This window comes from Geotrypetes seraphini, chromosome 3, assembly GCF_902459505.1.
Source record: "Geotrypetes seraphini chromosome 3, aGeoSer1.1, whole genome shotgun sequence".
NCBI lineage: Eukaryota > Metazoa > Chordata > Amphibia > Gymnophiona > Dermophiidae > Geotrypetes > Geotrypetes seraphini.
The window spans coordinates 274389162-274401612 of record NC_047086.1 but is presented as its reverse complement, the minus strand read 5'-3'; the positions used below and the strand labels follow the sequence as shown (position 1 = coordinate 274401612).

At 38.6% G+C, this 12451-nt stretch overlaps 1 protein-coding gene across 4 annotated transcripts in view; it reads left to right on the top strand.

Annotated features, from left to right (window-relative positions):
- MTR (5-methyltetrahydrofolate-homocysteine methyltransferase) overlaps positions 1 to 12451 on the top strand; it is an 819135-nt gene that overhangs the window by 508418 nt on the left and 298266 nt on the right. For all 4 annotated transcript variants that reach the window (XM_033935789.1, XM_033935788.1, XM_033935790.1 and 1 more), the window contains one exon: positions 8310 to 8426. In XM_033935789.1, coding sequence (XP_033791680.1) covers positions 8310 to 8426 — 117 coding nt within the window. The remainder of the gene's footprint in view (positions 1 to 8309; positions 8427 to 12451) is intronic.

Sequence of the window (12451 nt, the reverse complement as noted above, 5' to 3'; positions counted from 1 at the left end):
AACGCTAGGGCAATTAAAAGTAAATACCACCTTTTAAAAGATGCTATCATTAACCTAGACCTACATGCGCTTTGTATCGTCATAACCTGGCTTACCGAAGGTGAGGAAGCTTACCTATCTTACTGCTGTCTACCTAATTACGATTTCTGTTGGAATCACCGGCACAATCGAAAAGGCGGTGGCCTAGCAGTCATTTTTCAAACTAATTTAATTACCAGCTCAGACACTTCTACAGGTACTGTCGTATCGAATATCTTCAAGCAAAAATTAATTCCAATCCTACGACTGATCTTTTATTACTCTATACTCCACCACCTATAAACCAAAATAACTTGGTCTTACTTCAAAATCTAATCTTCGAGTTTTGTTCTGCCTCAGCCCACCCCATTATTCTTGGAGACTTTAACATATACTTTGAAGATAGCTCTAACATTTTTACAACTGAAATATCAAATTTTCTTAACACTTTAAATCTCCAGACATTAATCAAAGTTCCAACTCATATCGCCAATCACACACTTGACATGGTTCTTCACACTGAATCTCAAATTTTATCCTTCACGGATCCATCAATTTCCACTGTTCCCTGGTCTGATCACTACTTCATTTCATTTAATCTTCATTTCCAAAAACCAGACACTTATACTACAACTTCTGAACCCAAAACAATCTGTTTTCGAGATTTCTCCAACTTAGAATTATCAGACATTATACCCTTTTTCAATCCCTCTACCCCTACACCATATTTTGCATCATTGGACGAAGAATTGATCGATAATAAAAAATTCCATTAATCTCAAAAACACTTTCAGTTCGCAAACTTTCTCTCATAAAAAAATCATCTAAGGTCCGTAGAAAGAAAATGGCGACACAATGAATCACACTTAAATCTTCAAAATTATAAGGAACAGGAAACATTTTATAAAATGAAAATTAATCAAGCTAAAACTAACTACTACAAAAAAAAATATCAAAAGCAAAAAATCTGTCTATTTTGTATTCTATTTTAAAATCTATCACTCCTTCGACACACAGAGAACACAATAAACAAAAATGCAACCTCACAGCTCAAGAACTCGCGAATTATTTTTGTTCAAAAATAAGTAACATTCGTAATACTTTTCAACAAAATTCAACTAATAACCTTGAAACTGATTGCAAAATGGAATCTATTTTAACCTCTAAATGTACTAAATTTAAGATACCCAATATAAAAGATATCCAATTCACTATTCAGAAAACTAACCCAAGAGGTACGCGATCAGAAATTATACCTCCGATTTATCTGCAAAAATTTTTTTCCTGCTTTTGTCCATTTATTCACTCACTTGTTCAAAAAAGTTTAACTACTGCATATGTCCCGTATCCATGGAAAACTACTACAATTACACCTATACTGAAAGACCATAAAACCAGCCCGGAAGAAATTTCTAATTACCGTCCCATAGCTAACATTCCTTTCCTCGCTAAAATAACCGAAAGATTGGTCTTTAACCAACTTTCAGACTTTATTGAAGCTTCAAACACACTTCATCCGAACCAAACAGGTTTCCGGAAATTCCACAACACAGAACTCTCACTGATTGGAATGATAAACGATATCCATTACTTCTTAGATCACCACAAATCAGTAGTTCTTTTTTCACTAGACCTATCTGCGGCTTTCGACACTATCGATCATGTCTTACTATTAGAACGACTGGAATCTTTTGGCATTAACGATCAAGTTCTGAAATGGTTCGAATGGTTTGAACACAGAAGATTTAGAATCAGAAAATAATCTTAAATATTGAACTAGGCCAGTTACTGGGCAGACTTGCACGGTCTGTGTCTGTGTATGGCCGTTTGGTGGAGGATGGGCAGGGGAGGGCTTCAATGGCTGGGAGGGTGTAGATGGGCTGGAGTAAGTCTTAACAGAGATTTCGGCAGTTGGAACCCAAGCATAGTACCAGGTAAAGCTTTGGATTCTTGCCCAGAAATAGCTAAGAAGAAAAAAAAAAAAAAATTTAAATTGAATCAGGTTGGGCAGACTGGATGGACCATTCGGGTCTTTATCTGCCGTCATCTACTATGTTACTATGAATCTTTTCTTTCTAATCGCTCCTCAATAGTCTACTTTAACAATGAGCAATCTAAACCTTTCTCATCAACCTATGGTATTCCACAAGGTTCCATTCTGTCGCCTCTTCTATTCAACATCTTTCTGTCCCCACTTTTAAACCTGTGTCAATCCATTGGATTTACAGCCTTTGCATACGTTGATGACATCCAATTAGTGCACCCTATAGACCCGGGAAACACAGACGAAATCCAGGCAGTTAATAATAAACTAGACTCAATAAAAAAATGGCTTCACTCTAATAAATTAGCGTTAAACGTCAAAAAAACAAAAACAATGCTATTCTCTTGGAAGAAGAACATTACATTGAGCACTACCTTTATCCTAGACAGTACTCCCTTAGATATCGTTTCTTCGCTAAAAATCTTAGGCATCATCGTTGATGACAAGCTTTCATTTCATGAAAACATAGGGAATACAATTAAATCTTGTTTTTTCAAATTACGCATAATACGTTCTATATCTAAGTTCCTTGAGCCTAAGTCCATTAGTATACTGATTCACTCATTGATCATTTCCAAAATTGACTACTGTAACTCTCTCTTCTTTAATATTCCACAAAAAGAAAAAAGGAGACTACAAATTATCCAAAATACAGCGATCAAACTGATTTATAATGCCAAAAAATTTGACCATGTCACCCCTCTGATGATAGATTCTCATTGGCTCCCCATAAGCCATCGAATCACATTCAAAATATTACTTTTAGTTTTCAAATCTCTAACTTATAATGAACCACAGTTCATAACCAGAATGCTCACTCCATATAACACTCCCTGGACTCTCCGGTCAGCCTCTAATAACCTGCTAACAGTTCCATCCTTGAAAATAATAGGAACCAGAAGACAGGACATGTTTTCGGTTACAGCCCCTCTTCTGTGGAATTCTATACCTCAATACATAAGAGATGAAAAGGACCTCGTATCCTTCAAAAAAATTTTAAAAACCTACCTTTTTAAAGATGCGTTTAATCTATGACCCACCGATTTAGAATGTTTTTTTTTTTGGCTCAATTTTTTAAATTTTACCCCTCCTTGTGTTAACTTCCCTTCTATGTTTTTCATATTCTGCAAAGAAATTGTAACTTTCTCCTCCTACCTCTCACGACTCATGTTGTCTTACTTAGTAAGTTTTAATTTATGTTATTGTATTCACTGCCCACTTTTTAATTTGAACTGTACATCGCTTAGGAAATTAAATAAGCGATTTATCAAGCATTAATAAAAACTTGAAACTTGAAACGTTTTCTAGGGCCGGAGAGATAGCAAGAACAGCGGCTTTGGCTCAGCTGGCGAGCTGTGGGGACCTTTGCTGAAGGGGCTTCTCTCTGCATCTTCCAACAGTATTGCTCTATGTTCCAACAGTATTGTTACTCCTGTTCGGAGTGTTTTTACTGTTATAATTAGCACTGCTTAGTTCTGCTTAGCTATTCGGCAGACTGGTCAGATTAGGGGGAAGTACAACTACTTATAGTGCAACCAAAGGTTTTTGTCTCAGTCTCTACCTGCTGGTCATAATGAGGTATTACTCATCAGTGAGGCTGTACCAGTCTGGAAAGTCTAAAAGAAAGAAAATTAGCAGGTAAGAACCTAATTTCTCCTTTCTTTGTGGTTTATACAATCAAAGCAGTTTATATAAATTTTTGTACCTGGGGCAATGAAGTGTTCTGTCACTTGTCCAGAGTCACAAGGAGTTGTAGTGGGAATCAAATTCACAACCTCAGGGTGCTGAGGCAGCTGCTGTAACCACAAGGCCACTCCTCCACTTCATTGGAATATCTCACCTGCTTGCATTCAGACTTGGGAAAAGGTAAATTTGAGCTTCATTAGGTTATATCATTGTCTTTTTCTTTTACTTTTTTAGTTCAGTACTTTGCTCCTGGACAATAGTGAAGCCTTTAAAGCCTCTATTGGGGATTTGTGCAAATAGTGTTTTAGTCTAGATTAGTATTTTAGGTTGCATTTCAGAGCATAAGATAACATCAGTTTAAAATATAGATAGCAGTTGAGGAAAGCCTCTGTTTAGTGATTAATTCCCTGCCACCTAACCCAAGGCCGATTTTTTTATACTTCTTCAACCACAGTATGGCTGGGAAACACCGTGTCATCAAAGCTGTTGCCCAGGTTACAGCTTCTGTCTCTGTGCAGACGGAAAATGTTATCCATGTAGAGGGTTTGGTTCCATGTGCAAGCAGTCATCAGTTTGAATCCCTCATGAAGGAAGTAAAGTAACTGAGAGAGGAAGCGGCAAGACTGAGTAGCATCTGTGAGAGCAAGAGGTACATCGATGGGGAAGAAGAGGCTGTGTTGAGGGAGAACAGTTGGGCTCAGATTACGGGACCCTGCAGGATCAATACTGTGATTCCACCTGTCCTTGAACTGTAGAATTGGTATGTAGTCCCAGAAGTGGAGGAGATAACAGCATTCCAGGGTGAGAAAGGGCCAAAGCTTGAAATCCACAAAGTTGCTAGATCTGTGACCACTAGGAGGTGAAAGGTAGTGGTGGTTGCTGATTCCTTTCTGAGGGATACAGCGGCTTCAATCTGCAGACCAGACATGATATCCTGGAATATCTCACCTGCTTGCATTCAGACTTGGGGAAAAGGTAAATTTGGTTTCATTAGGTTATATCATTGTCTTTTTCTTTTACTTTTTTTAGTTCAGTACTTTGCTTCTAGAGAATAGTGTAGCTTGTCTGCCTGGTGCCAAAATTCAAGATGTTACGGAAAGCTAATGACTATTCCAGTGCAGTAGGTGAGACAAACTAGACCATAGGGTTATTTCCCACTATTCGCATGGTCTGCAGAAGAAATCCAATACAGATTTTTCACTCTGCTTCTCGTGTGCTTCACAGGCTAGTTTAGTAATGTAATGTAATGTAATTTATTTCTTATATACCGCTACATCCGTTAGGTTCTAAGCGGTTTGAAGAAAATATACATTAAGATTATAAAATGCATGCATGGCTGCAGCTGAGTAGATTCTGTTCTTCCCATTTTATTATTTTAATTTGACATAAGTTCATCCCTTTTGCGAGTATTTTCACATTTGAAATGGATTTGAAGCTCTGCCTGCTTGAGAATTCACAGACTTTGGTCTGTAGCTGACAGGCCGATCCCTTCGGTGTACCTTTTAGCCAGTCTGCATAGTCTTCCTTGGAGCTCAGGGCCGTCCCTGACCTAGTCTCACTCCCTGTTAAGCGGGGGGTCGAGCGCAGACTATGTAGTGCACTTAGGGGGCTCAGCAGTGTTCCACAGCGCAGAGGATGCGTTTTCACGCCTCTGCCCATCCAGGTGCGCATCTGGTGGCCCGCAGGGGTTGAGGCTTAGTCAGACGGGAGTTTGACTAGCAGCCCGAAGATCAACTTGAAGGAGAATTTCCAGCTGTGTGGCAATGAATTCTAAACTGGTCATTGAAAAGGCTGGGAGCAGCTGCAGGCTGTCTGTGTCTGATAACTGTGAGTATACAGCTTTGCTCTTGAGCGTGCAGCTTTAATTTAAAAAAAACAAAACCTCCAAAAAGCAAAACAACCATCAAGGCAATTCGGAGCTTGTCATAGCTAAAGCTTCTTATGTCTACCAAGTTGTCCTTGGTGTCGGCTTACGTTAAGACATAGAAGACCAAGAACAGGTAGACCCTTATTCGACTTAGGTGTCGCAGGTCCATGCTTTCTCCAAGCAGGTCTGGATACAGGTTTCATGTTGGCATCTCTGCGGATCCCGGTGGCCGGTCTCTCCGGTTCTAGATCCCAGGATTTGCAGTTCTCTTTGGAGTTGCATCCAGATGTTGTTTGGCTTTGTAAAAATATCTTCGGGTCTAGCCGCCCATTATAAATCCGTTCCAGATCTGGGACCTTAATGAAGTGCTGTTTCGCTTTGCCAGGCTTCCTTTTGATCCACTGAGAGATGCTTCTCTCCAGGATTTAACTTTCCAGACTGTTTTTCTGGTCGCTCTCTCTAGGGACCGTAGAATTTCTGGATGGCAGGTGTTGTCATGTCGACACCCTTTGCTCCAAGTTTCTGAGAGCAGACAGTTCCTTCTTTCTTTTTGCTGAAAGTGGTTTCGGCTTTCCATGTCCATCCGGAAGTGGGTTTCCCAGTTGTTCAGCTGACTGGTTCCAATCTTGGGCTCATCTGCTAAAGTTCTTGGAGGGGTGCAAGGTGCTCCTGCATTATTGGTGTCTCTCATGAGTTTCGCTTTCTGACCACCTGTTGTGGTGGCTCATCTGATTCTGCAGGGTTCTCCCGCTTCTAAGGCTATGATCTTTAGATGGATCCGTAGAGCCATTTAGTCAATTTACATTCTTGCAGGGCTACTATCCCCTATTTATGTTGGTGCTTTTTGACAGGTGTGTAGCTTCTTCATGGACGGAAGCTAGATCTGTTTCTCTTGAGGAGATTTGCAGGGCAGCGACGTGGTCTTCTTTTCACATGTTTTCCAATTTCTAAAGAGTGGATGTTGCTGCCAGACAGGACCGTGACAAGACCCTGATTTGTAAAAAGGTGGTGACTCTAACTGCAATAAATAATTGTTTTAATAAACATAGCCTGCATCTTGTATGCTCGTCTGCAGTTTCTTTTGTTTTGTTTTTTTGTGCTGTTTCTGTTTCACTGCAGACTTTGTTGGATTGTTTTTTGCCAAACAGGACTCTGCCATTTGGGTCCTCGGTCTTAAAGGCCGGCGCAGCAAGCCCACCCTAGCTTTCTTGAGGGACTGCTTTTGTACATCCCTATGGTCAAGAATGTCTCACCTATTGCACTGGAAAAGGAGATTATGTACTTACCCTGGTAAGATCTTTTCCAGTAGATAGGTGAGACATTCTAAAAACCCACCCTGTCCTTGCTGTGCCTGTTTCAAATTCAGATTTCAGCCTCCTTCTACTTATCCAATCTGTTTCTTGAAGACTGGTCAACCCTTTGGGGTTAACAAGAGTTTGTACATATGTATAACCTGTTGTGGGAGTAGTTCTGAACTTCTTTGATGCCTCTGTTGGAGGTTAACGGTACTGTTTAGTTGTTTGAGCAGAACAATAGTTTAGCTGTTGTTACAGGTGCCTCTACTTCACAGATGAGTGTGTCTCTCTATGCTTGGATACTGACTGCTAGATGGCGCTAAACTAGCCTGTGAAGTACACTAGAGGCAGAGTGAATAAACTGTAATGGATTTTTTGTGCAGACCATGCGAGTAGTGGGAAATAACTCTATGGTCTAGAACAGTGGTGGGCAACTCTGGTCCTTGAGGGCCGAAATCCAGTCGGGTTTTCAGGATTTCCCCAATGAATATGCATTGAAAGGAGTTGCCCACCCCTGGTCTAGAATGTCTCACCTATCTACTGGAAAAGATCTTACCAGGTTAAGTACATAATCTCTTTTTATCCGATGCATCTGTAATGAAGAAATTTGCTCAAAAACAAACATTTCAGTTCCAGAGGTTACCCAAAGGGAAAGTTTTGGTTTTGAACTAATACATTTTGCAGTAAAGGCTTAGTTTCATAAGGCTTTGCTTCCATTCTGTGTGTGTGGGGGGAGGAACCGAAGAAATTCAGGATCTAGATGTTTCATGTATAATATATGATTGGCATGCATGACTTTTTTTCCTGATTTCCTTAGTGTTTCAGAAGCCATGAAGCTGATATTCAGACCATGGGAAGCAGCAGCCTGACTAACTCCCATGGTTGGTGGTGAACCCATAAATTAATTGCCGGGGCCATATACAGCCACTGACATTACATTTCCAGTTTAAATTCAGCCATGTTTGACATAACCGGCCAAGCCAATATTCCTTGACTGGTCAGCTAAATCACAGGAACCAAAGATGGACCTTCTATTTAGGTGGGTCTATCTGGCTACTAGACTTAGCCAGTCAATGAATATTGGCGTTTACTAGCTAAGAGACATGACATAGCCAGTGACCGGCCTAGCCAGAGTCCAGGATAGTCAATGGGAGAGAGCTGGCTTGCTCCCTCTGAATATCAATAGCTTAGCGCTATTTAGCTAGCTGGGAGCCATTCCCGTCCATCTAAATAGTGATGAATATCAGGCATAATGTATTTATTAATGAAATTTTGGATACAGACATCTAAAAAAAATGTGCTGTTTCTTCATGATCTTAACTGACTTGCTGTACTTTAATAAAATGTATGAGCTTGAAATGAGCTATGGCTGTGCTTTTTTTTTTTTAAATTTGATTAGAAAACTCTTCCTGGAGCCAAAATTAGTGGTGGCCTTTCAAACCTTTCATTCTCGTTTCGAGGCATGGATGTCATCAGAGAAGCAATGCATGGAGTTTTCCTATACCATGCAATTAAGGTATATCTTAATACCACTTCTAGCTTACCGGGGTTTGTGGTGAGCAGCTTTGTGTTTATTCTGAATATCTTTATTAAGTCACTCAGCCATATAAAAAGAATAATAAGCATGACAAAAGTGTGCATCATGCAAAATAGCAACAGAATGCAAAATAGAAAGGTAAATAAAGATTTCTTTTACTTATAGCCCCCTCTAGTATCTATCAGTTTGGCAATCCAAATTACTAAACGCTACTCCCCCATCACTTTTCATTTTCAAATATTTTATTGAAATTTTTACAAGTACAAAGATAAGTACATTATACTGTAAAGATGGCACAATCATAAACAGAAATGCAACTAGGGATCAACAGGCACCTATTTACAATGAGTAAACAAGAACAATTATATGAAGCCATAAGAAGAAACTAGCTAGTTCAGCAGGAGACTCATAAGAATTATATCTAATGCAGTCAACATGAGATGGTGAGCAAATGAAGGAGTAAGGTTGATATTATTGAAACAGTTGGAACATATGGTATCTTAAACAGTTGGAACTGTTATCTTAAATAGTTGGAAGATATGGTATCTTAATGCATTCTGCTTCATTTTTTCAATCAAGTTCCTTATATTCAACTTGATGTATTTTATCTGTTCTATGTATTACTTCTTTCCCTGCCATGTCGGTATTTTCTGCATTATATTGTAAATGCTTTCTGTCTTTATCTGTTTTTAAGTCCATTATTCTAATTTGTATTTTATCTGTGTCTCATGTATTAGCTCACCTTGTTGTGAACCACCTAGAACTTTTTCGGTGTGGCAGTATATAAGAATAAAATTATTATTATTATTATATATAACTTTAATGGAAAGATGACATTTAGTAAGGGGACCACATTTTAATAGATTTAAGTCTCTTATTCATGAGACAATTAGCTTTACATTCAAAGTTATGTATCATCATTACATTGGCCCACCAAAAGGTATTATTTAGTAAGTGAGCAGATTTCCAATGTGACAAGATCATCTGCAAGGAGATAGCTAAAAGAGCATCTAGTAATCTGAATTGCTAAACATCCAGGATACCAGGCAGAGCGAGTGATCTAAAAAGAATTATCTCAACGGATAACTGAGTGGAGATGGGTAGAATATTGCAAATGTTTTTTCTAAATTGAGAGCCAAAATGTTTGAATCAACAGACAATCGTAGATCATATGTTAAAGTTCACCTAACTAGTTATTGCAATACCAACATTTATTGGAGTAAGATAGATGGGCCCTATGTAGTTTACTTGGAGTCCAATAGGCTTTATAAAAAAGAAAATATAAGGATTGTATAATACTAGTGGTCATGGTGGGATGTAGAGAATATCTAAAAAAGTATAACCAATTAGATTCAGAAGACCAGAGTTGTTTAGTATGCTGTGGTAAGGTAAAAGATGAATCGATAAGGAATCGATAGAATAGAGAAGTAGTATGACCCATTGTAAAACCAATATGACAAAGTTCCATGAACTTAGATGAAAAGATAGTATTAGGCTAGATAAGCAATGTTTAAGCTAGATATGCAATGTTTTAATTGTAAACACTTATAAAATTCTATAGAAGGGAGATTATAATGATTTTGTAATTGAGAAAAAGGTATCAGACTGTTATTTAAAATCATATGACTGATATTCCATATACCCTTCTGTATCCAGGTAATCCGATTGTTTATTATCAATAAGGATATTAGAATTATTCCAAAGAGGAGCCGATAAGGAGGTTTTACTTTGATTGGGTGAAGCCTTTTCTAATGCCTGGATAGCATGATTGTTGTGAATAATTATGTCATAGGCCATTGGTGATTTAATGTTATTTTGGAAGGGAATGCATTTGAGTGGGATTGGAAAAGTAAAGTAAGATTCAATGGAATGCCATGTTGGAAGAATCGAGGACTATGAGAGATCAAAAATCCAATGAGTGCCATATCTCAATAGCATAGCGAGATGATATTTATAGAAGTCTGGAAATCCCATGCCACCATATTTTCTAGAAGCCTTCAATATGGAGAGGGCAATCCGGGGAAGCTTGTAACACTAAATAAATTTAGAAAGTAGGACATCAAGTTCTTTATAGAAGGAACGGTTGGCAAGTTTTGGTAGGTTACCTAAAATATACCGTATTTTTCGGACTATAAGATGCACCCGTCCATAAGACGCACCCACCTGTAGAAGAGGAAAAACCAAGAAAACAAAAATTTGGTTCAGAATTTTTTTCTTCTTGGTTTTTCCTCCTCTACACCTAGGTGCGTCTGGTGCTGGGAATCCCAAAACAGCCCAAAGAAGTAGCCTGCAGCCCGAAACTGCCTGCAGCCCAAAGAAGCAGCTTGCAGCCGCCCAAGAAAAGGCCTCCCCCCCCGAAGCCACCTGAAGAAAGGCCTCCCCAAAGCTGCTCAAGGAAAGCCTCCCTGAAGCCACCCGAAGAATGGCCTCCCCGAAGCTGCCTGAAGAAAGGTTCCCTGGTACCTTTTTAAAGAAGCGGTGGTCCAGCGCGGTCTTCTGCTGGACGGCTGCCTCTCTGTAGAGTGATGCGACGCACAATGCAGGAGCGCGACCTTTGCGCTTCCTGCCTGGTCCCGCGCAAAGGTTGCGCTCCTGTATTGTGTGTTGCGTCGAAACAAAAATATAATCTATTCTTGAAAATGAATTGTGAACATGGGAGCAAAATGAAAATTCCCGAGTATTATTTATATACAAATTTAAAGATTACAATATCAGATGATACCAGGAAAAATAGGATTCTTACACATAATTAACAATATTTAGACATATAAACAAAATTCCTTTTCAAGCCCACTAGCATGAGAAGACATACTACTAATTTAAAGAATTGGTTCTTGATTCATCCTTGTGAATCTTTAACCAGTCCCTACTATTTATGTGACTATTTTATCCTCCAATTTCTCAGTAGTGAAACATATTTAACAAAAGAAAACTCATTTCTGTTCTCGAGCTAATAAAAATTGTTGCAACTGAATAGGATCCCAAAATACATATTCAATGTCTTGTAATTTAACAAGACATTTACATGGAAATTTTAGATAATACGATACGTCGAGAGCTACCACCCTTGTTTTTAATTTTTAAAATTCTTTCCTTCTTAATTGCGTAGCTCTCGAGACATCGGGAAAAATTCTAACCAAATCTCCAAAAAATTTTGTCAATCTATTTTTGAAGTAAAGTTTCATTATTAACATTTTGTCTATCTCACTCATACATGTTATTACCATAGTGGACCTACTTTGGATCACATCCTGACTATCCTCCAAAAACTCTGTCAAATTCACTTCATTTGTGACCAGATGGTCCACCTCCTGGGCGGATTGTATTTTCCTTTGCGGAACATAGTAATAATTATTTAATGGGAAATTTTCCACATTGGGTAATCCCAGTATTTCTTTAAAGTATTTCCTTAACAAAATTTCAGAAGACAGTAAATGAGTTACTGGGAAATTAACCAAGTGGACATTCCTCGCTCTATACATATTTTCCATCGTTTCCATTTTAGAATGTAATGCCGTAGAATCCTTAACTGAGACAGCTTGAAGTGTATTACTTTGAGTTTCAACCACGCTTAATCTTTTATCCAAACAACTTATATTGGAATCCACATTCTCAAATTTTTGAGAAACAGACTGAAAAGTCCAATGTTTGTTTCACTGTTTCTCTGAGAAACCCTTCAACTCTAGATATACCTAACCACAAATCTTTTAGGGTAATATCTTGTGTTTCCACTGCTGGTGGTTGATCCACTACTACACCTGAGAATTCAAGTGGTTTAGGTATTTCAGTAAAAACTAATTTACTTGTCTGAGTAGAGGGTACCCCATATTCAGTGGAAATAGCGGGAATGGCTTTCCCGCTATCACTTGATACTGGGTGAAGGGGGAGGGTCTTCCCGAGCATTATAATGAAGGATCCTCCATATATCTTTTAGTCCATACGCCTGTATCAAATTCTCTAAACTCATAGATTTTTGTAACCTACTGGGTTGTTTATCTACCAAT